The sequence below is a fragment of the Castor canadensis genome, chromosome 15 (genome assembly GCF_047511655.1).
Source record: "Castor canadensis chromosome 15, mCasCan1.hap1v2, whole genome shotgun sequence".
Taxonomy (NCBI): domain Eukaryota; kingdom Metazoa; phylum Chordata; class Mammalia; order Rodentia; family Castoridae; genus Castor; species Castor canadensis.
In genome coordinates this window covers 13072625-13087046 of record NC_133400.1, presented here as the reverse complement: position 1 = coordinate 13087046, position 14422 = coordinate 13072625, and the positions used below count along the sequence as shown (strand labels likewise).

The 14422-nt window shown below is 55.0% G+C and overlaps 1 protein-coding gene across 4 annotated transcripts in view; it reads left to right on the top strand.

The window, feature by feature from the left end:
• Positions 1 to 13851, top strand: part of Vac14 (VAC14 component of PIKFYVE complex) — a 109293-nt gene extending 95442 nt beyond the window's left edge. For all 4 annotated transcript variants that reach the window (XM_020181692.2, XM_074055705.1, XM_074055706.1 and 1 more), the window contains 5 exons: positions 3080 to 3254; positions 4636 to 4754; positions 5902 to 5981; positions 8850 to 9000; positions 13217 to 13851. In XM_020181692.2, the coding sequence (XP_020037281.2) occupies positions 3080 to 3254; positions 4636 to 4754; positions 5902 to 5981; positions 8850 to 9000; positions 13217 to 13379 (688 nt within the window). In that variant the 3' untranslated portion in view covers positions 13380 to 13851. The remainder of the gene's footprint in view (positions 1 to 3079; positions 3255 to 4635; positions 4755 to 5901; positions 5982 to 8849; positions 9001 to 13216) is intronic.
• Positions 13852 to 14422: the final 571 nt, after the last annotated feature.

The window sequence follows — 14422 nt, the reverse complement described above, 5'->3', positions numbered from 1 at the left end:
AAGGGTCACAGATAAGGCCCTGCCTTTGCAACTCACATTCTAGTGCAAAAGACAGATGGGAATGCTCTAAAAAGTAGAACCTGCACTTAGAAGGGACTGGCAGGAAGAAAAGACGGTCACAATGAGGCCTCATCAGCACCCAAACAAAGCTGAGACCTCCATGGCCAGAGGAGCCAGTTGTATGCCAGTGCCAGGCACGGGCAGAGCAGCAAAGCCTCAAGGCATGGTAGGTATGGTGAAATCCAGAACAGAAGGAAAGTCTTGGCTGTTAGGGCAAAAGGTGTAGGAGCTGAAGCTGGAGAGGAAGCTACAGCAGACATGATGTCTTGTAGGTGGTGGCAAGAGCTGGACATTATGTTAGGTCCAGCAAGAAGCCACTAATGAGGCCCAAGCAGGGGAGATATGACCTTTTAAGACCACCTCTGTGGGTGTGAGAGAAGCAGCAGGGAGATGGGTTGGGATTGACCCCGGAGACAGCTGGCACTTGCCCAGGGGCAGTGGTGGCTGAGTGGGACAAGGTTGAGGTAGGAAGGAAGTGCTCAGAAGGCAGAGCCAGGGCCTGTGGCTAGACTGATGGAAGCACTGGTGATGGGAAATCCTTGGTGTGGCTTGAGCAGCTGGGTGGGCAGTGACACCATTGACTATGCTGGCAAGACTAGTCTGGAAGAGTGGTTGTGGTTCTGCAAAGCTTAAATTGTCAAGTACAGGCAGGGTCGTTCACTTGCAAGCACTTAGCCTCTGGGAGCTCAGTGGAGCTTAGGGCAGGAGAGGCATGATGAGAATTAATGATTACAGGCAGCTTTGAACATATCCATGGGACCCCAAGACCACCATGAGACACAGACCAGAGAAGAGCAGAGGGACACCCCAACCTCACCGGAGGGGATGCAGTCAGCAAGGTGGAGGAAAACCAGGAGAGGGTGGTATCACTGATGACAAGAGAGTGTTTCCAGAAAATTTTGCCATCTCTGACCTGTAGCACCCTCAGCATTCCCCAGGTTCTCTGGAATACCAGGAGACCTTGATGCCCACCCTTCCTCACCCATACCCTTCCCAGCCCATCCTCAGATGAGAGGGCCCCACCCTCTGGCTGCTGTAGGTCCTGCCGGGCTAGCCCGGGTCCCTGGAGAGCGCTGCCTGGCAGCAGCTCAGCTGTTGGCCTCTGTCATGGAGACGGCAGCAGCTGTGGGCGACGGGCACTTGAGACCATTTGTCAGAGCACTCCCCTTCTCCCCAGCCTGCCCTTCTGGAACATTTCTGTCCCATAGCCTTGGAGACAGGGCTCTAGGGGTAGGGACTGGGAGAGGACAGGAAGTCTTATCTGAGTTCTGCAGAAAGGCTACCACCTTCCACCATATCTTGAAGCAGCATAGGCAGGTCGCCCACCTAGGGGCTCTGGGCCCTGTGTGCCATGTACTGAACACCACATACCTCACATGAGATAGCTGCAGTCCTCCCAGCTGCCCTTTGGTAGTTCCCTCCATTTTCCAGACAGGTATTACCCCAACTAAAGAGATGAAGTAGTTGCTGTGCAGAGACACTGAGTGATGCAGCTGGAATTGGGGCCACTAGGCTCTAAGGCCTTTGCCCATCAGTACTGGAAAGCCACCAGGCAAGTCTGTGCAACAGAGAGGAAGTGGCCCCTTGTTCGTGTGTCCACCTCCCAGCTCCCACACTGTCCACCACCCCACCCCCTACTGTGCCTAAGCCTCATTTGGATTTCTTGCCCAAGCCCACTGGTTCCAACCAGGACTAGGCTAGAAACAGCCTGCCCATTGTTTGCACTTCGTGGTTTGGCCTCTCCATTACCAAATGCTTGGATTTTTCCAGAGCTGGGAATGGGGTGGAATCTTCTTTAGTCTGGTCACAAAGCCATGACTGGTAGTCAGAAGGAAGCAGGAAATGAGGCCCTGATAATGCAAACTGTGTTCTATACAAGCTCAATGCCTAGGAGGAAGTAGGCATGATGTCTTAAAGTGTGGCTCATGCCATTGAGACCTTCACCCCTTGTCTGTGGTGATGACTCGCTTGGGCAGGGAGTAGGAGTCAAACAGACAACATCAGCTTCAGACCACAGACCAGGGACCACCAGCAGGAAGCACTAAAGCACTACGCCACCTGCCCACCCCCACCAGCCCTTTGCCCTCTCCTGCTCATGCCAGCTAAGAGACTATTACACAGGTGGCTTTGGGGTGCTCTTCCCCTCAAGACTGGGCCTCTGACAGCATGGGGGCCCCATGGAAAGGTCAACAGGCTCCTCTGAGACTCTTTCCAAGATCTTATCACCATTGCAGTCACTTTGCCTCAGGGACCATGGAAAACTCACTTTTCTTCATTCCCTGGGCTCCTATTTTATAACATGGAGATACTTTTCCCACAAAGCCCAATCCTTACCCCGACGACTCTTACTAGAAGAAAGATTTGAGGGCCAGTGGAGCCAGGTGCTAGCCTTACCCAGTCCTGCCACCTTGCTTCAGCTTCTTCCCCTCCCCCCACAAGTTTCCTCATCTGTGCTGGAAAGATAAAGCTCATGGCTGTCATAAGAGTCCATGAATGCCTGTTGGCCCCCTGCCACCTGCAGCCATCACTCCAGGCAGGGGATACAGTGTGAACAGCACACACCCCTGACCACAGCGGGGCTTTTTTGGAAATGACAGGAACGCATGACCCCTACTTGGAGAATTTCTCAGGTGAAGATGAGATCTGCCAAGATAAGTAAAGTCCACAAGGGGCAGAAGGATGCTGGCATGTGGGGCCCTGTTGTTGTATATGGGGACTCAGGAAGGTAACTTGGGGGCCCTCTGACATCCCTGGTAGCCAGAAACCCAGAGATAGGTAAATATAGCCTGTGGAGCTCAGGTAGCTGGGCTGGTGTAGGAGGTGTTGGGAGGCACAGAGCCAGGACTCCTATGAACATCCCTTATTCCCCCTACTGTGTGCCTGTGTCAGGGCCCCACACTAGCCTAGGAAAGAGCACATTTTCCCCAGGACACTGAAAAACTAAGAGGAGGCTTCCCAAGTTGAGACCCAAAAGTGTCTCGGCCACCTGAACCTAATTGCCATTCCACCTGTTTTCCAGGCAGCTTTGTCTCCTGCTGAATGCAGAGAACATTTTCCACTCAATGGCAGACATCCTGCTCCGGGAGGAGGACCTCAAGTTCGCCTCCACCATGGTGCACACCCTCAACACCATTCTACTCACCTCTGCTGAGCTCTTCCAGTTGAGGAACCAGCTCAAGGACCTGAAGACTCTGGTACTTCATGCCTATGGGCACCAACCCCAGGGTTAGGTCTGTGTGCACACGGGCACCTAGCCACCCGTCAGCTATCCCAGGAGACTCAGAGGAGGGACAGGGATGAAGTAGGGATCTTCTCTGGTCTCATATAAAATACAGACCCCTAAAAGAATGGCTACATGTTAGCGAAACCCACAGAGTGTACCACTGCTGTCAAGATCTCTGCCTGAGAAGGCTCCAAGCCTGATCCAGGGTCCCCATGCACTTCCTGACCTGCCAACAGCCCAGCCTTTTCCTCTCATTGACTCCCACCCCACCCATCCCTGCCCTCAGAAAACAGACTCTGCTGACTCTGAAGCCCCTGTCTCAGGTCAGGATCATAGTCTTCCCAGGGAGCCAGGGGTTAATTGCTTTCCTTGCCCTTCTCCTTGCCCTGGCCCCTCTCCCACAGCTGGACACATCTGTCTCATAAAATGCCTATCATAAGCCATAGTGTCACATTGCTTCCCGTCCCCAGCTTTGGGGAAGGCCAAGGACTAGTCAAACAGAGCTGGGAGGTACTCACTGCAGGATGGGGAATGATGTGAATTGCAGGCCCCATGTGACCTGACCAAGGGCCTAGGCTGCCTCTGGGCTGCAGAACCTGGTGCCATCCTGGCTGTAGGAGCTCTAGGGAGTTATTCCCTAGTCTGGGCCTGAGTCAGCTCCCCTCTTCCCCTGCAGAGTCTTCTCCAGAAGACTTCCCTAGGAGTCTGAAGGCCATCCAACACCATTCTGAGGGCGTCTGGGGCCACGCAGCTCGGAATGATCCAGGCCACAGCCCTGCCTTCCTCCTGGGGCTCTTTCCAGACATTCCCATAGACCTTAAGAATTTTCCTCGGGCAGGAGCTCCCCAAAGTGCAGGCCCAGCTGCTGGGCTGGTTTCCGAGTACACCACGTGCACAAGGTGGCTGCTGAGGTGGGGAGGAGATGGCATTTGAGGATGGAGAGGAGACGTGGGCCCTGAGAAAGCATCTTCTAGCATACACCTCCCCCACACCAACCCCGGGCTCCAGGACCACAGAGTCCTGGGGAGGACAATTACTGTCATTTTGCTGTAGGCAGAAATGCCAGCTTACAAAGGGTAGGCTTGCTCCCGACCAGACCCTCACTGCCACCACCACGTGGCTCTGTGGGGCCCGGAGGTAATGACAGGGTCTGAGGAGGAGCTGTCAGCGTTTCCTTTGTGACAGCTCGTTCCCAGCTGGGCTACCAAACACAGCCGGGTGCTGAGCTGGCACCCCAGCTGCTCCCAAGGGCCCAGTTTGCCACCCCTCAAGGACCTTCCCTCCATAGGTCCCAAGTGGGTCTGTGGGTGGGGGGTGAGGGGGACACCTAACTGCTGCACCTTTCTCCTCAGGAGAGCCAGAACCTGTTCTGCTGCCTGTACCGCTCCTGGTGCCACAACCCAGTCACCACAGTATCCCTCTGCTTCCTCACCCAGAACTACCGGCATGCGTATGACCTCATCCAGAAGTTGTATCCTTCTCTTACTACCATTCGGGACCTCCACTAGGCCTCCAGGGCTTGTGATGGTAGAGCCACCCAGCCAGGGGCAGTGTTTGGGAGAGCTCTGTTGGCAGCAAAGAGAGCCCTTGGAAGGGAACTGGGCCAGGAGAAATGGGAGTGGGGATGGGACTACAGACCCTCAGTGGGTAGTCAACTCTGCCCACTGCAGCTCCTACCAGCCACTGTTAGCACTTTTATGACAGGCCCAGAGTTGGGGATGGAGAAGACCTGGGCACCAAAACATGTTAGGTGCCTCAGGCAAGCATAGGTGAGGCCTATGCTTGAACTCAGGTGGTGGACTCCAGAGGCCACAGAGCCAGGACCTAGCAAGCTCTGCAATGACACAGAAGAAGCCTGAGCCCTTGGGAAGGGAAGGAGTGCCATGAACACCATATCACCTGCCTGGCTGAAAGGCATCCACAGTCAGGTTTTTTTAAACAAAACAGCTTGGTGTGTGAAGGCTGACCCTGAATTATTAGGAAGCAAGACCGGCTTCTTGTGCTGATGGATGAGGAGCTGGAGTAGCAGGGGGCGGGGGGAGGTGTTAAAGAAAGAGGGGCTTCGAGAGGCCTCAGTGATGGTCAGGTGTGGCTGACCCTTGACTGGCTCCTGTCAGGGAGGCTGCTGACCTTCCACACCCTAAACTTGCCCCCTTGACCACTCTTGTGACCTAGAGTCTCGGAGGCCACAGCCCAGCCCCGCATGCTTTTGTTGGCCTGCTGGGGCTGGTGGAGGCTAACCTCTGAGGCAGGAGAGGGGCCTCTCCTGCCCAGCTGTCCTCTGACAGGCTGCAGAGCTGTGAGAAGAGCCTTTCCAGGCCAAAAGGGCACAGAAGAGACAACTGCCAGAGTGGAACCAGAGTGCTGGGCAGGAGGGACAGCCATGCATTCCATTTAGAGGGACAGAAAAGCAAAGAGGAAAACAGACATCTGTCCTTTGTGTATCACTTCCTACTTAGTGAGAACCAGGCTCTGCCCAGGAAGCCAGGGCCAGAGAGGAGGAATACTCCAAGCTCTGAGCTTGAGTTAGCTTGGGCCCCTAGGGTCCAATATCTGCCACCTCACAGATACAGGGCATGCTGGCCCAGTTTGGAGACTTTCCTTAACTGCCCACCCAGCGGGGACCTAGAGGTCACTGTGGACTTCCTCACAGAGGTGGACAAGCTGGTGCAGCTGATAGAGTGCCCCATCTTCACATGTGAGAGTCCTGAGTTTAGATCATTGTCTGGCATGGCCATAGGCCTGTCATGGCCTTCAGCTGGCTCTGACTGAGGTGGAGGTGGGGCCAGGTTCAGAGATGGGCTCTTGGCTGGAGCTAGGGAAGAAGGGCAGTCACCCCAGAGATGCTTCTAGAATGTCAAGAATGTAAGACTGGAGATGATAGGGCTAAAAGGCCAGCTGAAGCAGAGCTGGGGCACTTGGCTTCAGAATTCGGTCCTGCCTGTATCCTTAAGGGTGTTGTGGACACATGCCAGTGCTGATACAAAACTCACCTGAAGGGTTGTGGTTTTTCTTTTCTTTTTTTTCAGGGGGGGTGTGGGGGTCCTATGTTTTGTTTGTAGGTTTTTTGAGAAAGGATCTCACTTTGTAGCCCAAGCTGACCTCAAATTCAATCTTGACTTTATAATGACTTTATAATTCTCCTACCTCAGCCTCCTAAGTGCTGAGATTATAGGGTGTACCATCTTGTCCAGCTACATCTCATGGTTAACATAAGCCCTGCCCTAGGGCTGTCCCCAGGCACCTCTCCCCAGCCTGCCCCTCTCTGCCCTGGCTCTACAGTAGTGGTCGCTTCTGCAGATGTTCCTGTTTACGCAGGAGCTATACTATCTCCTCTGAAAGAGATGGTGTGCACTAAAACTGATGAGCAGGGACTGCCCTGTGTATAACACCCAGGCTGAACGTGCAGAAGTGGCAGCAGCCAGAGTGCTTAGCACCTCAACACATGCAGTGCTCCTCCCCAAAGCAGGCAACACTGAATGACACCATGTGTTTACAGTGTAGTAGAGAAGCAGGAGGCTAGCCAAACTAGCCACCCAAACCTCCAACTCTCTCGGCAGCATCTCTGGCCCACCCAGTCTGAGCCATCAGTCTTCACTCTGGAGCCTGAAAGCAAATGCAGGAGCTCAGGGAGCCCCACTCCCAGCTGCTCCAAGCAGCAGGTGCTACAGTGATTCAGGTCTTGGAGGCAGATCTTGTCTCTCCGCCAAGTATACTTCAGCCTGTCCCAAGGATGCTCCCACTTGCCATCTGACTTCCTGGAGGGCCTGGTACCACTCAACTGAGGTCAGGTCCATGCCGACCAAAATGATGCTGTGAACAGCTTCTCCCAGGCACAGTCATTGCTGGGAAAGGTACCAGCAGCAGAGATCACCCCTGGTCTCTGCCTAGAGCCCATCCCAGCCAAGTTGCCTGGACCCTACTGACTGGTTGCAGGCCCAGTTTTCCCAGGGCCCAAGGGAAGAAAAGACTGGAAATGTTCATGTTTCTCCAGAGCCATGCATATGGCAAAAACAATTTCCCCTGCATACCTCAGCAGTCACCACAGAACTCTCCTGTGAGCCCCACAGGTGGGGGCCTTTCTCTACACCAGCAAGCATGGTACCTGCAGAGGACACAGGATGGGCATCCTCTAACATGATTCCCTTCTGACACTGTCTACCTACAGACCCCATCAGATTGCAGGCTGGGGTTCAGTCCCCACAACTGCTCCCCTCCACTTCAGATGCCAGTCACAAGCTCTGGGTTATTTTACCTGTACTGTAGATCAGGTAAAAACTCCCCTTAGGTTTGATTAGCTTGCTGGAGCAGCTCATACCTTATAAAGGGTATGGATGAAAAGGTGCTGGGGGGGCGAGGTGTGTGGGAGGGGTCCACCACTCTTCAGGAAGCTCTCTGAGCCTGTCCTTTTGGGTCTTTATGGAGGCCTCATTACTTAGGCATGACTGATTATGTCATTGACCATTGGTAGTCAACTCAACCTTCAATCCTTCACTGATCCTGCCTGGGTCTTTCCTTCATGTGATCAGCCCCATTCTGAAGCTACCTGAGGACTGTCAGCTATCAGTTCACTCATCAGCATACAAAAGACCCTTGTTTCAGAGATTCCAAGGCTTTTAAGAGTTGTGTGTCAGGAAACTGGGATGAATTCCAAATATATATATATGTAAGTTTCCATTTGTGATTCCTGCCTCCTGTGTTAAGAGGATTGGGAGAGGCCAGCCAGTCCTCTGCTTCCTGAACCCCCCTCACCCTGAACCCCAAGTCCTGGCTACTTAGGTTCCCAGCATCCCCCCAGATGCCCTGTGCAGCCACTGTGAGGGAGGCTCCACATTGCTTCAGAAAGTGTGATCATCATACCCAAAGGATGCCTGCCACAGGCCCAGAGACAGAGGGAGGAGAGCCCATGATCCTTCTGCAAAGGCTCAGGAGTGAGAACCTGTCTCCAGTCCAGTTGGGCCTTGGGGCAGCTGGAGGGCAGCAGGCCACCAGCAAGTCCAGGCACCCCAGATTGGAATGGGTGGGGGTGCAACTCCTCCTCTCTGGACATGGTAGCAGGCTGTATGCAAAAGCACTTCCAGGCTCTCCAGGTTTTGCTATGTGTCTCACTACATCCAGAAGCATGTTCTCATCCTTCCCTCCCTTACTGCTCCCTAATCCACCGTCTTTCTCTCCAGCCTACCCTATTTATAGCTGTGGGGCTGGCACGTGTAGAGCTAACTGGGGAATCTGTTACTCTCCAGCCCCCACCCCCACCCCATCCCATACCTCTTACTACCAGAGAGGCAGCTGAGCCTGGGGGAGGTGGGCCAGGCCCAGCAGCAGGTGTAGGGGTCCTCAGACTGAGAGGATTGCTGGAAAGATCAGACAGGCAGGCAGGTGGGCAGGTAAGAAGAGAGAGAAGATCATGGAGATGACTGAGACCTCCTGGATAAGGAGTAAGCAGACATGGCTGGCTACACCCAGGCCAAGTCCTCGGGCTGCAGGTGCATGGTTTCAATGTGCTGGGCTTGGTGTTTCAGAGCAGGGCTGGAACCCCTGACCCCTGCCTTCTGTTCTACTGCAGATCTACGTCTGCAACTGCTGGATGTGAAGAACAACCCATACCTGATCAAGGCCCTGTATGGCCTGCTCATGCTACTACCCCAGAGCAGCGCCTTCCAGCTGCTGTCTCACCGGCTCCAGTGCGTACCCAACCCTGAGCTGCTGCAGACTGAGTGAGTGCTGCCTGGGCACTATCCACTGCCACCATGCCCACTATTGGGGTTTGGGGGTCCAGGGTCCTGTCAAGATCTGCCCTGCCTCGGTGTCCCACTCCTTTGTCACTGCAGCCCTATCCTCCCCACAGGCAGAGCCCTGGCCAGAACATCCTGGGAGTATTACGAGGTGAAAGCAAGCAGCAGTCCCTTCTCCAAGAATTCCCCTCCCTTCCCTGTTCAGTGAGATCAGGACTCACTTTAGGATCTCAGGCATCCCAGAGTCACCCGGAGAAGCCCCTGGAGAGGCATCCCTGGGAGAGGGAGGGAAATAGGAACCCAGGTGGCAGTCAGGCTAGAGAACCCTATCCTAGGCGCCTCCTGGCTTCAAACATCCCTTCTAGTCCCTCTGCAACAGCGGTTCAGATCTGGGCTACTGAGGGACCCCAGCATTGCCAGGACCTTCCCACCGCCACCCCTCATAGGGTAGGAGGTAGGGGGGTGCACCTGCAACTAGGAAAAACAGGAAAAGTGGGTCTCCAAGAAGCCCGGCATGACATCCCCCAGGCAAGGGGTCCAGGCACCCACCCTGAACCCACTGCTGGCCCAGGCCCCACGGCCTGTTGGGTTGTGTCTATATTTGGTAACCCTTGGAGGCTTTGCCTCATCCACAGGCATTTGGCATCCGAGATGGAAAATTTCACTTGTCAGGTCACCATGGAAACAAGCAGAGCCACTGAGAAGATTTACGCTGAATGGAGTGCACCCAGCTTGCATCAGATGCCCTGTGTATCTAGATTCCACCCTCAGCTGTTGGAGCCGCTCAGCAGGCCTGGCGCCTTGCTCTAGCAAAGGCCTCCAGCCTTTGCCCAAGGGGTGGGCACAAGCAACCTCAGGATGAGCCTGTTTGCACTCAGGGGCCTGTACAGAGCCTTGTGACCTCCAGACCACTGGGCTCAGGCTCCCACCACTCCTCCACCCAGCCTGGCCTCTCCAGAGCTGGTATGAGATGCCTGATAGGTTATCCCAGGCTGTGGCCAGCTTGTGACTTCCCTCCACCTTTCTCAGACAGCAGCGCTCCAGGTGGTAGGACCAGGCCTTGTGCTGGCTGCCATCCCCTCTCCTCTGGGTGCCACCCAGTGATTCCCCAGGAGACAGCACTTGGCACACTGAGTGCCCCCAGGAAACAAGGCAGCTGCCGTGGGGTTGGATTTGAATTTGGATTCCCCAGTCTGGCCTCTGCCTGCATTGGCCCCTTCAATACCCTGTTAGGGGTCCCCTGGCAGGCACTCAGGAAGGGAGGAAAGCCTTGTCTGCCCATGGGAACCAGCCTACCTTCTTGTGGAAGACCTCTGGACCAGGCTGCAAGCCTTGCACTGATCACAGCCCCTGAGTGCCGCATACCACATCTTGTCTTGAGAGGGGAAGAGAGGCTCGGAGAAGTCAGACCGTTACCCACATTCCACCTAAGCCAGGGTAGAACACATTTGCAGAGGGAAAAATGAGGATTTCCTCAGACTCTCCATGGTTAGAGTCAAGGAATTCTTGAGCCAAGGAGTTGAGGCTTTTGAGTAGAGGATTCCATGGGTCAATGGGTGTTTAGCAGCCTGTATGAGGACGTGGTCCAAGGTCTGCCACAGGTTTTCTGTGTGACCAGGCAAGCCCCCTGCCCTCTCTGGCTCCTGATTTCTTCATCAGTAAGTACATATTTGGACTTAATAGGTATGCTGGTGGGGGGGGGGGCGCTCCTCTCAGTCTTCCAGGACTTAGGTTCCCAGCCTTTCTTTGCCAGGCACTAGGGAGAGAGATTAGATACAGGCACTGGAGCTGTGGTTGAGGAAGGGGCCTCAGACAGCTGGGGAGGGGTCAAATTGCAGAGTTGGGAGCAAAGAGACAGTTCACTCTGGGAATGGGACTGAGGACAGTCCAACCCAGGGTGGGGCAGGCAGCTGGCAGACAACATGGAGTTTCCTCACAGGACTGTGAGCCAGGAACAGCTGGGAAAGTTTGCACTTCTTGCCCACCCTTCACTGTGTGCTCAGGCACCAGCAGGGCTATTGAGGATTGTGGCCTCCCTAAGACTTCCAGGCCACTCCCCAAGTACTATTTCCTCTGTGAGGCAAGGGGAAACCTGTGGAGGAAAAGCTGGTGACAGGTGCATGGGTGGGGTGGCAGAGAAGGGCCAGCTCTGGACTCTGGAACCTTGGCTCTGCTCTACTGGCTAGGTGTCCCTGGCACCCCTTGCCTGAGGGTTGCTGGAAACAGACAGTGGGCAGGGAGAGGAACTCTGCTCTCCAGACTCAGAAGATCCAGGTAGTGCCACTCACTCCCAGAGGGATACAGACCTCAGGCCAGGAAGGGTCGGCTCCCCCATTCCCCCCTATTTCCTCTGTACATGTTACACACACCCCATTTGCCATCTGTTACCAGTGTCTCCCCTCCCCACCAAATCCCTCATCTCAGTCCCTGTCCTGCACCTCAGACCTCAGGTTTGCCAGGGATGGCGTAGGGACGCATGGACACCTAGACTCAAACAGTACCCTTCACTGTCGTTCCCAAGGCCTTGAGCCGTCCATACCTGCACCTCTCTCCCATCTGGTTTAGCTAGCTGGCCATGTCTTGGAGTCTGGGCTTCAAGTTCATGTGTCCCTCAGTCTCCTCAAAAGCCCAGGTTGCTCTCTTGGGCATTGACACCTTGGCCACATGGTCACTATGCCAGGAAAGCCCCTCTCCCATTCCCAGGGGAATCAAAAGCATCAACAGAGGCCCAGAATGCCTCCCACAGTCCAGCCGCTTTCCATCTTGAACCAATAGTAATTAAGTCCCAGCTCAGGAGGCAGTGGTTCAAGACCCAGAAAAGCCACCACAGATGCTGGCCCAGGCATTTTCTGCCTTCCGCAGAAGGTGGGAAGAGAATGGATGTGGCCAGGGTGCACAGAACTGCCTCCAGCCCAGTTGGCATCTCTGTTGTGAGGAGTCGTCTCCCTTGTCTAGCTCCAGTCATTGGTGTTCTGTGCCTGACAAAACCTCATTGGCAAGGGTTTTGTCAGGGGGAGCTCCACTATGTTTCCCCCAAAAAGGTACTGAGCAGCCCATGTACACTGGGTCTTGGCCTGCTGGCCCTGGCTTGCCTAACCTCAGAAGGACAGGGCTGGGACACAGCAGCCAGGACTGGGCACCAGGCTAAGCTCTTAAATGTTTTGTCTGGAGGAAGCCTTTGGCCACCCCAGACATAGCTCCCATGGCAGATGAGGAAAACTGAGTCACATGCCCAGGGTCCAATGACTCTGAGTGGTGCTCCGGTTGGGTCCAGGCCTTCCTTGCTCCTGACTCAGCTGCTGTCTGCACCTCTTCCATTGGGTATCATCATGAACTCAAAAGGCCCAAAGATTCTCTGCTTAGTTGAGCAGCCCAGTCTTCATGAAACTCCTTGCCAGAGCCACTGGGCCATCGGGGCTGAAAACAGATGCTCCCCACCCCACACAGCCCTACTTCTCCAAGCCAGTGAGAGAAGACCAGTGTGTCATGAGGCTGTGCTGGAGGGATGGTTAGGAATGCAGCAGGAACCCAAGCGGTCTAGTCCCCGTGGATAAGCTGAGCACTAGGCTTTCGTGGGGCAGCAGGGCAGTTACATGCAGCATCGTGCATAGTAATTGTGCAGTGCCCAACCTGTACTGCTGCACACAACTAGGGAGGACGGCAGCTAAAGGACTATAGAAGCCATCAGCATGTCCAATAGTGAGGCCAGCTCTCCTTCCACGGGCACAGGTGCTAACTACAGGCCTCAGGTCCCCAACACTCAGAAACAAATGTCCTGCCAGCTTGGCCCAGCAGAGACTTAAGTTATCCCACTTGTTCCCAGCCCTAGCACTGCCCCAGAGAAAAGGCCAGGTTGCCTCCTCTTTCTCCCCAGACCCTGTTCCAGGCCCCAGCTGGCTTCCTGGCTGGCTGCTAGCTCTGGCTTTCACCCCAAAGGGAGCCACTGGTAAACAGGAAATGCTTCCCCATGCAATGCCTGCTCTGGGCGCCATCACCAGCCCACAGGCTGCATAATATTCAAGCAGCACATTGGCTGTTCCCACCAACTGCGGGAGAGGGGTATGCAAGGGGCTCTCCAGCTCTTTGGGGCTGGCTACTGGGGAGGGTGGCAGAGCAGAGTGCAGAGTCTCTTCCCAGAGACTCATACCGCAGTTCCCACTGTGCAGACACTCACTCGGCTCTCTGCCCCTCTTTCCAGAGACAGTCTAAAGGCCACCCCCAAGTCCCAGAAAGGCGACTCCCCAAGCATCGACTACACAGAGCTACTGCAGCACTTTGAGAAGGTCCAGAAGCAGCACCTGGAAGTGAGGCATCAGCGCAGCGGGCGCGGGGATCACCTAGACCGCAGAGTTGTTCTCTGACACACCTGGCATGGAGAAGGGCCCATGAAGCACTCAGGGTCTTCAAGCTTCCTCCTCGGCATCCCCGAGGACCTGCCTCTTGGGCAGGGCTGGGCCTGATCACCAGCCCAGGCAGGGAGAGGGACAGAGGCTGCTCTGTCCACCCCAGCTACTCTCAGCCCAGCCTCTGGCCCCCAGTGCTGTCCACTGCATTCTGGCTTCAGACAGCTGGCTTCCCACCAGGGTGGGACCACAGCCTCAGAAGTCACCCATCTTCTGGAACTAGTCTCTTTCTAATACCCCTTTGTGAGAAGAGTTTGACTTCAGCCCCCAGAGCTCTGGCCTGGTGTGTATATGTGTATACATGAGTGAGCATGTGTGTATGTACATCTCCATGTATATATACCTGTGTGCACACTGGGACCAGCACGAAAATCTCTACTGAATGATGTCCACTCTACCCTTGCCCCAATAAAGAAATGACAAACCTTAACCTGCACCTGCCTACTTCTTCCCTGATGATACCTGTGCTGCCTGATGCTGCAGCTGCCCCAGGGCCTCAACTGCCCTGGAGACCTGGCTTCACGCTGGCCCCAGGGAGTGCTGGCAGTGCTGCAAGGGCCTATCCACCCCTAGGACCTGCACCTTTCTCCTAGCCTACCTGGAACCCTGAACCCTGCCATCTTCCATCTCCCCTTCTCCTCCCCCTCCCCCCGGAGGGAGGGTGCAATGGGACATATCCCTGAGACAGATGACAGCTGAGCCTCAGGGCTTTCGGATGAAAGGGATTGCACTCTGCAGAACACTTTGCAGATCACTGGGAAGAAAGACTAGTGGGCATGGGGAGGGTGTCCCAACCCTTGGTTTGACTGTAAGCCAAGCCCTCTCCACCTACACCTATAGACCAGGGGTCACTTGTCCCTGGGCTTTGGGACTCCCTTCCTTGACCTGATGAGTTCCCAAGTGGCTCCTGCAGCACTGGAGTCAGGGGTGAGCTTGTGCATGTGTTTCCCCAGAGCCCCAGAAAGATGAGGTCCCAGGAGAGTGGGTTTACCTGGAGTCTC